The 13,770-nt window shown below is 32.5% G+C and overlaps 1 protein-coding gene across 5 annotated transcripts in view; it reads left to right on the top strand.

The window, feature by feature from the left end:
* Window positions 1-13,770, top strand: part of LOC144853891 (uncharacterized) — a 52,265-nt gene that overhangs the window by 5,114 nt on the left and 33,381 nt on the right. For 4 of the 5 annotated variants that reach the window (XM_078711749.1, XM_078711747.1, XM_078711748.1 and 1 more), the window contains exons 1-2: window positions 1,422-1,496; window positions 9,041-12,009. In XM_078711749.1, coding sequence (XP_078567875.1) covers window positions 1,437-1,496; window positions 9,041-12,009 — 3,029 coding nt within the window. In that variant the 5' untranslated portion in view covers window positions 1,422-1,436. Of the gene's footprint in view, window positions 1-1,421; window positions 1,497-9,040; window positions 12,010-13,770 lie in introns of those variants that run through there. The other variant, XM_078711750.1, reaches the window with a different exon arrangement.

The following is a 13,770-nucleotide window of genomic DNA, read 5'->3' as shown; positions in this document are numbered from 1 at the left end:
AAAAATTTTAGAATGTGCTTGCTCAATTGATTATCTTTCTCATGGGTTGTAAACATTTTTATTTTGATGACGTCATCACGCGTAAAAACTTGAATAACCTAGGTCGTGTAATTTTAGCTACACCATACATTTGAATTTCTAATAGCTCTTCAGAATTAAAGGTGACCTTGAAGATTATAACTTATTATGAAAGCTGTTGAAATGTAGATATGAATTCATATAAAAATTAAGTCTATCGGATGTTGTGATGTTATCATATGGCCAGTTGAAGTTAAAACGTAGTTTTTAGATTTCTTTAGTCGAAGTTATACAAATTTCAATGAGCGCGCATTGCGCTTCTACGTATCAAATTCTCTTCCAATCCTTATATTTATTTGCTCAATTCATTATCTTTCGAAATTGTCATCTTCGAGTTTATTTTGATAATTCCATCATACCAACAAATTTGAACATGATGTGGGTCCCGTAATTTTACCTATGCTACACTGTATATAGATATACAGTATATACTGTGTATATTGTATATGACACATAATAGGTACAACTCAGCACTATAAGTGTATATGCATCATGTCATAGGATGGCGTACATCAGCTGTTTACGATTGTATGTTAACGTACGTGCATGTTTAAAAAATGTTAATTTCATTAAAATGATAAAAATGATCACCTATAATTCGTCAAAGTGACGAATTAAATTCTAGTTAATATTATTACTATACTATTCATCAGTGCTATGCTCTTGTTAAATTAAATTGTAATTATAAAGTGTTACATAGCATACCTAGCAACCTGATAGATGTGACACTACAGTTAAATAGTACCTACTTAAATTGATCAAACTATTGAATCATTTTAGAATTTAATTAAAAAGCCTTTCTATTATTTTCTTTGTTAATCTGACAGTTTGCATTCTGTGTGCTGCTATATTCGTAACATGATTTTACACTACAGCTATGTTTAATGCAATTTGTAACAACCCATCAATCATTCTCAGAATCCCTAATTTTATGAATTCTCTTAATTTCAATGAATAATCACAGATATCAAATACAGGGGATTTTGCTAGCAAAAATATTAACCGGATTTTTCTCATTGATTTTTTTGTTACATGAATAATTTGATACGATTTCCCTTTGATTTTGCATTGATACTATTCTTGTGTGATTTCATAGTTTAGTAAGTTTCTGTAAACCAGTCGTAGGAGGTTGCTTATTTTGTAAATTTGTCATAACAATAACATATTGAAAGATTCTTTTGTAGTTGACATTTAGTTCGGGAGTTTCCTACCTTTGATAACACAGTGTATCAGAGTCATGTCAGTTGGTTGAATAATGGTTTCAAAATTGATTGATTACTAATAGTTAAATAATTATTGATAAAAAAGGCTGTTATTGAGTTCAGTTCATGATTCTAAATAAATGATTTAAGTCGGAAATGACACTAGGAGCAGACTTTGTTCTCAAACTTGGTGGAAGTGCTCTAGTACATTTTCAAGTATGTATAATACAGTAACATTTTTTAGTATCTCGCCCCTAATTTAGTCTAAATTAGTCAAAGAGTTTTGTAAATTATATTTAATGTAAAATATAATTCCTAATTTCGACAATTTCATACCTAGGCCCCATGGGACTATACTCGGTCATCTGAAATCGATATTTTAACATTCAAATGTTAAAATATCAAATTTCTTAAAAGTGCAGACAGTGTATGGTGTTTAACTGTTCTTTGTACTATAGAGTTTTAGACTCGCATTTTGTGGATAGTATAATTTATTGGAAATGCTGAGGTGGAAAGAATCCATATTTTAGATACAGTACATACTGTATAGTAAGACTCCACAACAGCATTAAGACCAGCATTTGTGTATACTGTAGTTGTCATATATTTCTTAACTGTATTTACAATACAGTATACTTGTTTATTTATTACTCTATATTATAATAGGAGATTCTTTTTGGAAGTCAATATTATTATAACTTTTGAATGAACTTTATATTGTGGCCCAGTTCACTATTCTTCAGTCAGTTTCAGCAACATATTTTCACATTTCCTATGTTATTTTATGGAATATGCTCACACTTTTATTATTTTTATTGGCAAACTTTAGCTTGCTGTATGGCTTTACATAAAGGGATCTTTCTTTCATTATCTTTAGTGATCTTGACCTTCTTCTGTCAGTTCCACTCATGTATATAATGTTAATGCTTTAGGCTTCGTTCAGAGTCTCTGTATTACTCTTTGTAATTTACTGCAAGGTACAGTATGGACGTATTCGATGTCTTTGAAAGTCAAAGACGCATAGATAAAACTTTCTTATAATATGAATGGAAAGTTTCTTTATTTAACTGTTGTTAAGTCTACTGGCTGGCAGTGATGCGTCATAGTGACCTCTCCTGGTTGTCTTATGAGCTCCAGATGCGAGGTTTAGCTGTCAAAAACGCTGTATTTAGAGCCTTCTTAATCCTAGTTTAGACCGAGATATTGTACCTGTATACATACAGCTATACATGAGACATACAGCAGTGCAAGAGACTTGAGAAAGATCTTCATGAAGTGATTGTGGACACTACTGTAACAACTTATGGAACTTTTTGTCCTGGACAACCCAATGATATAAATAAATGAACACAATTCACACTCTAACAATAACATACTGTAAACTATCTTTTACCTCATTATTAATATTAGGTCATTGAATTTTGAAAAAGGAAAGGAAAGTCACAGCGGTCATCAAGAAATTTATTTTCTGTACGCACATTTGGAAAAATTATTACTGTATAATGTATTTTCGTCAAATTTAAAAACATGTGATTCATTGTTAAAATCTTTTTATAGAATTCATACAAAATGTAATTGACTCTTTGTAAAGATAAATGCCATTATGATGCATGCTATTATCCATGCACCTGATACAATATAAATAGAAACATTACCTTAACCTTTGACCCAGCATGTATTATCATTCATTCATTGTTTATTCATTCACTGATATTCACAGTGGCACTGTGCAATACATACATTGTTTATACTGTACAATTGTTAATAAGTGCAAAATCTAATCAGACTAACAGGTTTTTTACAGTGTTGTTATGCTAAAGTTGAATAATTAGTATTCGGTAAGTTTCCTAATTATCCATAACTAATTTATTGCTAATTATTTCATCTAAATGTTAAATTAGATGATTAAAGAGAGGAAAATTATAGAATTTTTATTAATAATAATTAATTATTCCATTTAAGTCCATAGATTTGTCAGCATTGCAACTAAAAAATTTCTATAAAAACAAAATATTCATTGCCAGTGGAAATATTTGTAGTTTTTTGCATACAGTTTTAAAAATTTAGACTCTGAGTTATAAAAAAATAACAAAACAATAAACAATGAAGAAGTTCAATCTCCGTCAGAGATAAAAAGTTGATCCAGAATCGTGATCCAGATCATGTCATTTAAAATCATTAATAGAGTCTAAGATTATGTAACCTGCATAATGTGAAAAATGTGTTCAATTGAAATTGATGAAATGCTTAAAAATGCTCAATTTTGTTTTATTTAAAAATTGTAGATGATTGTGCTTACACTACTTTTTAATTCCCCTACAATGATATTATTATTATCTGAAGTTTATTAGCACTGTGTGAAGAATAAATAAAAGCTAAATTTTTAGACAAATTTGCACGTAATCACTTCTACTATTGATTGAGTCCCTCCAACAGTTCTCCATTGAAGGTCTATCGATGGTGAAATTTTCGTCCTCAGTAGTTTTTGACGCAACATGCACACAGAAAGGTAATTTTATAATCCCTTTGCCAGAGATACAGTCGGTATAACAATACAATAACAATTGTCATTTTTTCAGTAATTTGCCTTTGGATTAATTATAATTTAGTACTGATATTTCATATAAATAAAGACAGAACACAAGTTCTAATGAATAGCATTTTATATAATGTATACAGGTTTGCATGATTTCCATTAAAACATTTATTTATTTTGTTTATGGGTGACCTCTTCAGTCAAAGACTGGTCTCCCAGAGGGCCCAATTATGATCAGTGGCTGTGAACCCCCTACTCGTCTCGAAAGATGTAGTACTATTCTTTAAAGTACACATGAGCTAGATGTGTACCAATTCAGATGTACAGCACTATATTATTTAAATAATACTGGGCTGCTTAATATAGCGCTGTACTTTGTGATAAATATTGCTCGCATTTTTAAACTCTTCACCATTTCATTTGTCACCTTGAGTTCAATGTTGTTAAAACTAACCGAATTTGTAATGCATCATCGTACAATGTATTACACAGGCATGAAGATTAGCCAGCTGAAATAACGAGTGATAATTTACTATTTCATTTTAAATAGCTCTTGCGTCATGAACAATTCCTGCACTTAAATCTGTATATGTTGAATGTGTTTACACATTTAGGTATGTTCCGATCGCAATACAGCAAGCACCGTTACAATCATGAGACCATTCCATTGTATACCGTGTACAGGCTCTCTGAAAAAAATTGTCCTATCAATTATATTAAAGGCAGATGACTGTAAATGATAGCATTGTTAATTTATGACGATTGTGTGTTTGGGGAAAAAGTAGTAAAAAGAAAATTATAAATTAAATTTTATGATCCGGAAAAACTGTAAAATTAAAAAAAAAAGTTTTTAAAACAAAATTGGATGTTTTTTTTTACATTTTCAGTTAATGATTATGATTCATTGAGTATCAGGTTGTTTTACATTTTCTAAGAACTTTAAATACTAACTCTAACAGCAGCAGTGTTTATAAAATGTGGTCACAATTACAAAAATTAAAATTGGTTGATAATAATTGACTGAAAATGCCATAGAGTATTATAAAATTAGGGATGAGCTTCAACAGAATTTATAATTTGTCTTTCTTGTACTAAAGGCAGGTATTTAAGGTAATATAATTGGAAAGCCAGTATTAATTTGCATGGTAATTTCAATGTAAAAACTGTTTTATACAGAAAGTGATTTATTGCTAGTGTTGTACTGTATATTAGACTTAGAGTGTTGCTGTTAAAAAGAAGAGAAAAACAAATATACTTTGTAGTTGTACCTTCCTCCTTGGTATAGACAACTAGTTCAGCAAAACAATTTTGGGGTGTTGAAAAGAATGAGTAATTTTCTAAAAAATAAAAAAAAAAATGTGATCTGGAAAAATTGTAATATCATTATCAACGTACTTAATCTTTAAACCTCAATATAGATTGTTTGATTTTCTAATTTCTAATTTTCTCTTTCTGTGTAACTGCATCTACCTCTCTGTATAGTCATTTATAGAAGTTACTTGTACAAACAACAGCGCATACATTGTACAGGGTTAACCAACTTCTCGAACATCTCATCAACTTTATGCTCCAAAAACTTTGAATTGTTTATTTTAGTTATTAAAGTTAACTGTTAATTATGACTACTGTTCTTACATAACGTCGTATACAATCATGTAGTGAAATCATTTAGTAATACAAAATGACATTTCTTGTGATACTATACTATAGCTCCCTGCCATTCACTCAATTCATAATATCATATTATCTACAGTATATAGCTCTGTCTACAGTATCAAACTAGTTTGACAAAGTGTGATGTGTCCAAATATGTTACTGATATGCCCAAATACGGTAGTGATATTCTAATATGGTAGTGATATGACATCAGATTCACGTCATATTCATATTTGGGTACATCACATTTATTTGTCACATAAAATGTAATACTAGTGTAGACAGAGCTTTAGTTAAATTGTAATGCAAGGTTTTGTAACATGTTGGTGATTTTGTTTGTTTAGACAGTGTAGTTCCAGTACTACAGTAGATGTCAGTAGGCTACAAATAAGAACCTGTCTTGCTTTCAGAATATTCATGGTGATAAATACATCCATATGAAAGGTTAATATTTCAAAAAGCTGATCCCTAATTTTAACATGTGGCTTTTGCAAACACAATTATACTAGAAAAATTACACCCCATGCTGTATTCTGCTGACATTGTGTCTTATTATTTGGAGTAACCTGTTGTTATTATGCAATGTTAAGGTGAACAGCAATTCAATGCAAATTACTGGTTAAAGTTCAATTGTGTTTGTAAACATAATGATAGCTTGGTTGTCTTTAATATATACTATAAGCCAGGACTTAAGTCAAGAGTGTTTATATTGCTTTACTGTATGTGATATTTCTACAAACTATAGTATACTAATAGTAAGTATTAATCTTAATCTAGTTTAAATAGTGTCGTAGCAGACTAGGCTGTTGAATCAAGACTTGTGTTATAAATGTGTCTTAACCAACCTTTCCTTGGCAGTGATTGTTATTCATTCATTCTTTTTGTTGATTTAGTCTGAGATCATACATAAATACAGTACACTGTACAGTAACCTGTTAAAAACATTACAGAACATGCAAAAGGGATCAACTATTTAAAAGAAATTCCTCTTTTATTTAAAGAATAAAAGATATATTCAATGATAATACCTTGAAGAAAGTTAAAGTGATTTGGCATGCAAACCCTTTCTCATTGCACAGGCAATCCCCATGCCACTGATGATAACAATAGTGGTCAGGTCCTTCCCTGGTCAGTCTATTGTTACAGTAGAAATCAATGCGAGAGGTTTACAGTAGGCCTACAGTATGTGTGAATAATTTTAATGCTTTCAGTTTCAATCCATATTAAAATTCATCCATTTATGCTAGTTCAGACCATACAGAAAATCTTGTTGCTCTACAGTATGTTAGACCTAAATGTACAACAAAAGCCATAATGACGGAGATAGGCCTACTACTAGTCTGAATGTATTTTTCAACACTAACAATGACCTTTGACCTGGCCAGTATTCCAAGGTCAAAATCAAGACAAAATTACATGATTTTTTACCCGATTCTGTATCAATCAGAAATATTCTAATAGTAATACAATATCTTTATTTTAATTCTGAAATCTTAATCGATATTTTCTCGTCGATTGTTAAATAATTCTAATACCTAAGATTCTGTATTGTCATTTTTATTTGTTGTTCTTAAATTGTATTTAATGTTGCTATAGTGATAATAAAAATTAACGATCTAATAATGTAATTTTTCATTAGTTTTGATACCCATTTTTATTATGAATTATGTACGTTTTAATATTATTGGAATAATAATCTAGTGTATCATATTGCATTATGATTGGCTAATTTGTTATTAAGCTAATGCTATGCTATTAGCAGTCTGTGTACAAAATCTCATTATCATTAATGGAAATCAATAGAGAAATAAAGAGTCACAACACACAACAAATTATCATACTAATTTTCTAAATTTGTTGTATTTTTCAGAATAAATATTCTTTTTCCCAGTGGTCCAAGAGTTTGTTGTTACTATACCACAATTTCTGAATTGTAAAATTACAGTACACGCTATCATTTTAATCAGTACAGAATACAGTATATTTTTATCAGAAAAACTTCTGGTATAATAATACAATGGTCTTATGTAGTTACATTCAACGTGTACAATAAAAGGGGTTGTGAAGTAAAAGGTGATGCACCCATGCATTACAAGTTGTGGACGGTTTATTGTTTGTCTTTTTTCAGTATCTTGCCTTTGTAAAGTCCAGCGCAGTCTTTTGAATCAATTGACAGTTTAACTATATAATAGATGTATTGTATAAGTTTCTATGTTATTCAAATCAAACAATTAAAGTAACTACTGTATTTTATTTTATGAGTTTTTACTCAATGGTTAATGTGCTTGTACATAGCCGTGTATGTATGTATCAAGATTTTTTGTATACAAATTGTAGTTGGCAAAATAGGTACATATAGAGTAGGCCTACTGTAGGCCTGTCTCTCTCAAAGGAAACACAGATCCATGTACAGCCTAATTTTGTATAGAAAGGATAGAACCAGTTTTTCAGTTTGTGGTCATTGTGTAATGATGTGGTTATCATCCACAAGGAGTAGTCAAATGTTACTTTCCACTGTTCATTTGAATACCTGATTTGAGATTAAATTTAAACCATACATTGCAATTAAGTCAGTGTTAATCCACAAACAAATATTTGTATAGATTTTTTTCTTCTCGTCGAATAGAAAAGTCAATTTTTCATCGTATGAAAATTGTCTCCCCATTCAACTCATAAATATTCATTAGTTGTAAATTGTATCGCTGTTCAATTCTTATGTTCTTCACTTGAATACCTCATGACCTTTGTACCAATGCATCTATTTAAATAATCTTTTGATTTTTATTGTTTCTAAATTTGTATTATTATTGCAATAGTCCTACCACCACTAAACCATGGAGATTTAGTGGCAGAACATACCGTACCTTAGATTAGTAAATAACTGAGTAGAATTATTCCATCAGTGTTTAAAAGTGAAATATAAAAGAAAATGTGTGTAGATTGTCCTTCATATTTTGTAACATACTCTTTATGTGTATGTATATTAAAACAAACTATAATAATGTATAATAATAATATTCATGCATGGGTTACACTTTGTCTCCCGTTGGACTGACTTTAATGGTTCATGGACAATTTTAAAGTGTTTTGAACATCGATATTAATGCTGTGTTTAATGTATTCAGATAATATTGACTTGACTCGCATAAAGAAAGGCTAGATACTATCAACTTTAGAATTATCTTTATCTAGTTAGTGATTTCTTGTACACTGCCATTCACATGTTTAAGTTTAATGAACAAATAATAAAACCTACACTACCACTACCTCACTGTATTTGACATAAAAGATAGTCCTGAAACGTTTAGGTAAATGTCTTTAGATGTATTGAAAATCAACATTGATAATAATTATTGCTGAATTTTAATTCTCACAAAACAATACCAAAGAACATACCTCCTGTAATGCAGTGATTTCCCTAACATCCTAACATTAATAAATTGATTAAAATTATTAAAAACAGTTATAAAGATGAACAAGTTAAATTCTAAATTTTAATTCTAATTGTATTTACGTTTTGTGTTCAAGAATTCATGTTCTAAATCAACTTTGTTTTTTTCTTTTGTAGGAGCAGATTTTTAAAATGGCCGAACCGCAGTTTGAGGATGCATTTGAAGATGCAGAAAGTGACTTAATGGCAGCAAAAGCTCCCTTTGCTATCAATGGCACAGCAAATGGCGCAGACATTAATGGTGACCTTCCAGAATCCCAGTCCAGTGAAGGCGATAGGAATATTTTCATAGATGCTGATGAGAGTGAACAGGACAATTTTGAGGATGTAGACGATGAGGAAGAAGGAACAGAGGAGAATGTTCCTGCAATTGTGGCCCTTGAGAATGGTTATCATGAGAGTCCATCAAGAAATGAGAGCTCAGCAGGTGTCCATGAAGATATGACAGAGAGTGATAGTGACAGGGAAATTAATGATGAAGTAATCCAAGAAGGAAACATTCAAGAAGATGAAGAGGAATCTGACACCGAGGATACAGAAGACCACCAGGAATATCCAGAAGGTACAGAAGAGGTTGTTGGTGATCACAAACTGACAAATGAGCTATACAATGGTACCGCTCAGGATGAATGTACTGAAGATGATTTACCAAACGAAAATAGAATTCAGAACATGGAAGAGAGTGAGGATGAATCATCGGAAGAGGAGGAAGAGGAGGAGGAGGAAGAGCAAGTAGCTGATCATGTGTACAACAAACCACCAGTAATGTACCTCCACCAGGATGCTAAATGTGAGGATGAACGAGGATTTTCTGCTACGATTGATACTCGGGATGAGAGTGAAAGTGAGTCTGTAGAGGCAGACATGGACTGTCCAGAAGAAGATTCATCACCAGGTAATTATACGACGGGTCTTGTAGATTCTCATATCAACATTCCAGTGAATCAGAAGTTAGAGGAAGATGAAGATCTTGATGAAGAAGAAGATCAATGGGAAGATGATGTGAACTACTCCTCTCAGTCACAGTATCATGCTTCTTCTAACGGCCATCGAAATGATTTGTTCTTCACAGAAAAGTTGCTCCCAACTACAAGTAGTCCATCAGAACAAGCACTACAACCTCCAACTCCACCTCCTTCACCGGTGCCAAGTTCTTTAAATATATCACAACCAGAAACTGTAGTTAATTCTAAGCTTCAAATTGCCAGTCTGGATGCAAATATACACCAAAGGCTGGAGCCACAAGGACAAACACAGGTTTCTGATTCAAAAACATTACTAGATGATTACAATGGTGAACTTTTAGTTGATGTGGCTCCATTATCGGAGCAAACTTGCAATGAAGAATCCAAAATAAACGAGTTTGTTGGAAACGATATGAGACATTCAGAACATTCCTCGGATTCAGAGCCTGCAAAGAGACAGTCAAGAAAGAAAACGAAAACAAAGGTGGTAAAATCAAGTCCTAAAGTGCAGGAAAACATTAACCAGAATTCCACATTCCTAAAAACCGTTTTAGACTCTTCTAAACAAGAAATAGTTGAGAATATTAGCACTAGTAAAGTTAAGTCAGAAATGACAAAATCTAAAAGGACTACTTCTGGTAAAGCTGTTGCCAGAGTTACCACAGATGGCAATAGAAACATTTCTAGCACTACGAATGCTGGTTCAAAAAAATCCACCGGTGTAAAACAAAGTTCACTTCTTAGTACACGTATGAAAAGTGAGAAACAATTTATTCAGGACATTGAGAAAAGTCTGGCAGCAGAGGCATTCGTTGATGCTGAAGACAATAGTAGGAAAAAAATGTTAGATGGACTTATTTCTAAGAATCTTGGTGGAGATGATAATGAGCAAATTTCTGTCTTCCCAGTCAAAAAAGAAAATATGGCAGCAACCTCAGCTGCACCACGGGAGAAAAAGAAATCGCCAAAAAGAATTTCAGGAGGATTTGTGACCAGGCCAAAAAAAGATTTAAGTCAATATGCTAAAAATAATTCAAATTCAAATCATCAATCGCAAGTAGAAATGACTTCAAGACTTCCTTCTCATCAACGTAAAGGTGATATACTGTTTGATGATTTTGCAGAATGTAGTGAGTATATGAAGAAAAAGACGGATTCATTGCCTCGGGAAGAATCGATAGTACCTCTGAAACCTAGCTGGCGTAGACGTCGTAATAGTTATGAACTTGCCAATCGTGAAACGTCATCCGAGGAAGAAGATAGTTGTACAACAACCGGTAGCGAAAGCACAGCTACAAGTCAAGAAGTACCAAAACATTACAATATATTGGACATTGATTCTAATGAACTGGACAGTATACCAAAACCACCTTCTAGTATTGATGGCAATCTACTAGAAAAGCTGGCTGAGCGTGAATTGGCTCACATGAAAAGTTTGCACGTGAAGAACAAAATCTCTAGTCAATTTGATGATGCAAGTCCTTCCAATAATTCTGAAACAAATGAAGAGAACCAAGATGTTGTTGCTTCAACAAGTCTTGCAGATGTTAAAACAACCATTGCTGAAAAGACAAATAAATCCAAAATGATCTCGCCAAAATCATCTTTACCATCACCAAAGCAACCTGTGAAGAAGGTTGATCCAATGATTAGCCCAATGGAATATGAGAAAATTGGACTGCGACTAGCTGGACATACTAACACATCGATGTTAGGCACACCGGAAGAAGAGGGAGATCAGTTTTCAGATGCGTTTGAAGATGCAGATGAAGATGGGGAGGAAGGCGATACCAATGTAGTGTATCAACAACCAGAACCAGTTGATGACAATGATAGCAGTGAAAATTCTGATGACAAGTATCATAATGTTGAGCAGATTGAGCAGGATTATCCTCCTCCAGGTGAGGACTATGCTGCACCTAAACTAGCCATGGATGAGGAAGCATTGCAAAAGGCAATGGAAGAACTTGAAGAAGCGATTGTATCGAGTCGACAGAAATTACGGAAGGCTCCGTCATCGTATGCACCAAAGTCCTCTCCATGGGTCTTAAAGCCAGAAGTGGTCCAAAGAAGAGAGGAAGATGATCGCAGGAAAAAGATAGCTCAGGATAGACTAAGAAGGTTAGTATAAAATATATGTGAATACTACTGGTTTTATTTTTGTTCCCAACTTCATTTAAAGAGGGTAACCATTCCAGCAGGTCAGCTGATGTCCAGTTGCCCTCTTTATAAATGATTAATAATCCTTAACAGAATGCATACTTTGAAAAAAATGTCTATGCAGTACATTATACTTATAGAACTAGACATACCCGGCCTGTACAATATTTGTTGTGAGATAATCTTAACCCAACCCTAAAATGGTCTGCCAAACTGACTTTGGGCCCGAGTAATCTTTGGAGTTTTTACAACAATATGAACCAAACAGGGGCATCACTGAGAATCAAACATCGACAAGTTCTGAAGTCTACTAAAAGTTGATTACTGCCCTCTATTGTTAGCAGAACAATATTGGCCATTGTATTCATAATGCATTGTTGCCAGTAACTATCTAAACATTATTTTTTTAAATACTCTATTCTTATGGTGTTATAAAAATTTATACCAATATTTCTAAAAGAAAAATAATTGCGACATTGAAATAACTAATACAGCATTATGTGGATAATTAGCAATGGGAGTGCAAAACATTAGTGACAAATTCATATCTCAATCATCATTCATATATAAAAGTCTTTCAAGAGACTTTTGGTCTTACTCTTATCCAATAATAGTACCATTCACACAACATTCTTAGGCCTACTATACTGTAGAAATGAGGTAATGGTACTAGTCTTAAGCGTTTTTCACACCTGTTGTGGCACGGTTCAAATCAAACGTAGACGGCTACGCGCATATCGATTGGCACACAGCTGCGTGGAGCGTTGTGAAAACGAAACATTTACATTTTATTTGCCAGTGCAAGACCAGAACCGTGCCGGAACAGGTATGAAAGACCCTTTAGAACTGGCTTTTTGCAGTTGTCTTTTTAATTATAATTAGAAATAAAGAAATAATTTGACCAGAGTTTCAGTAAAATAATAGAATTATGTTTAGAATAGGAAATTCGCAGTGACGGTCGTGACGTGTATTGACGACATCATTCGTTGATAATATTTACTAAACTTAGGTAATGAACTCTGGTATTATCCAAAGTGCATTGTTGATAGACAATTGATTAAAAATGATGAATAATTCATTGAAAAAAAATCAATTTATCATATAAAATTCAAATCATACTGAATTCAATTTTTGCTGACATGTTTTATATGCAATATTTTCTGCATACTGAATTATAACATGATTACTGTTTGTAAGTAAGGAACGTTATTACAATGAAGAAGAGTATGTCTATTGATTATAAGTCTTGCCTGACAGTATATTGAGGTCAATTTCCTCATATTAATTTATGTGTTGGAGCGAGTTAGTAGTTTTCTTTGTCGCAGTTCGTGTTAACAATAGACGAAGTAATAACCAAATTATTAGTCTAAGCCTGCTTGTATAGATGCATCGATATGTGAAAACAATATTCAGTCTTCGGTCTCTTTGGGAGTCGCAAAGTCCGAAAACAGATGCTTATTAAAGATTACATTTGCGGTTTTGAAGTAGTTGGATTGCGTACACGATTTTATTGTTGTTGCTTTTGTCGTAGTTAGTTCTCTCATTGGTTTAACATTATGTGTTCACGCTGTGCCCATAACGCTATGTAAGTATGTTCAAGGATTATTACGCATTAGTTTCATGTAATAACATATTGTGTTTAGAAATGATGAAGGACAGATATTGAGACTCGTCCAACATAAAAGCTCAATATACTAAAAATAAATTTGTTATGTCATTTAA

The sequence above is a fragment of the Antedon bifida genome, chromosome 10, assembly GCF_963402885.1.
Source record: "Antedon bifida chromosome 10, ecAntBifi1.1, whole genome shotgun sequence".
NCBI lineage: Eukaryota > Metazoa > Echinodermata > Crinoidea > Comatulida > Antedonidae > Antedon > Antedon bifida.
Note: the sequence above shows the minus strand (reverse complement) of the source record. Positions and strands in the feature narration are given on the sequence as shown.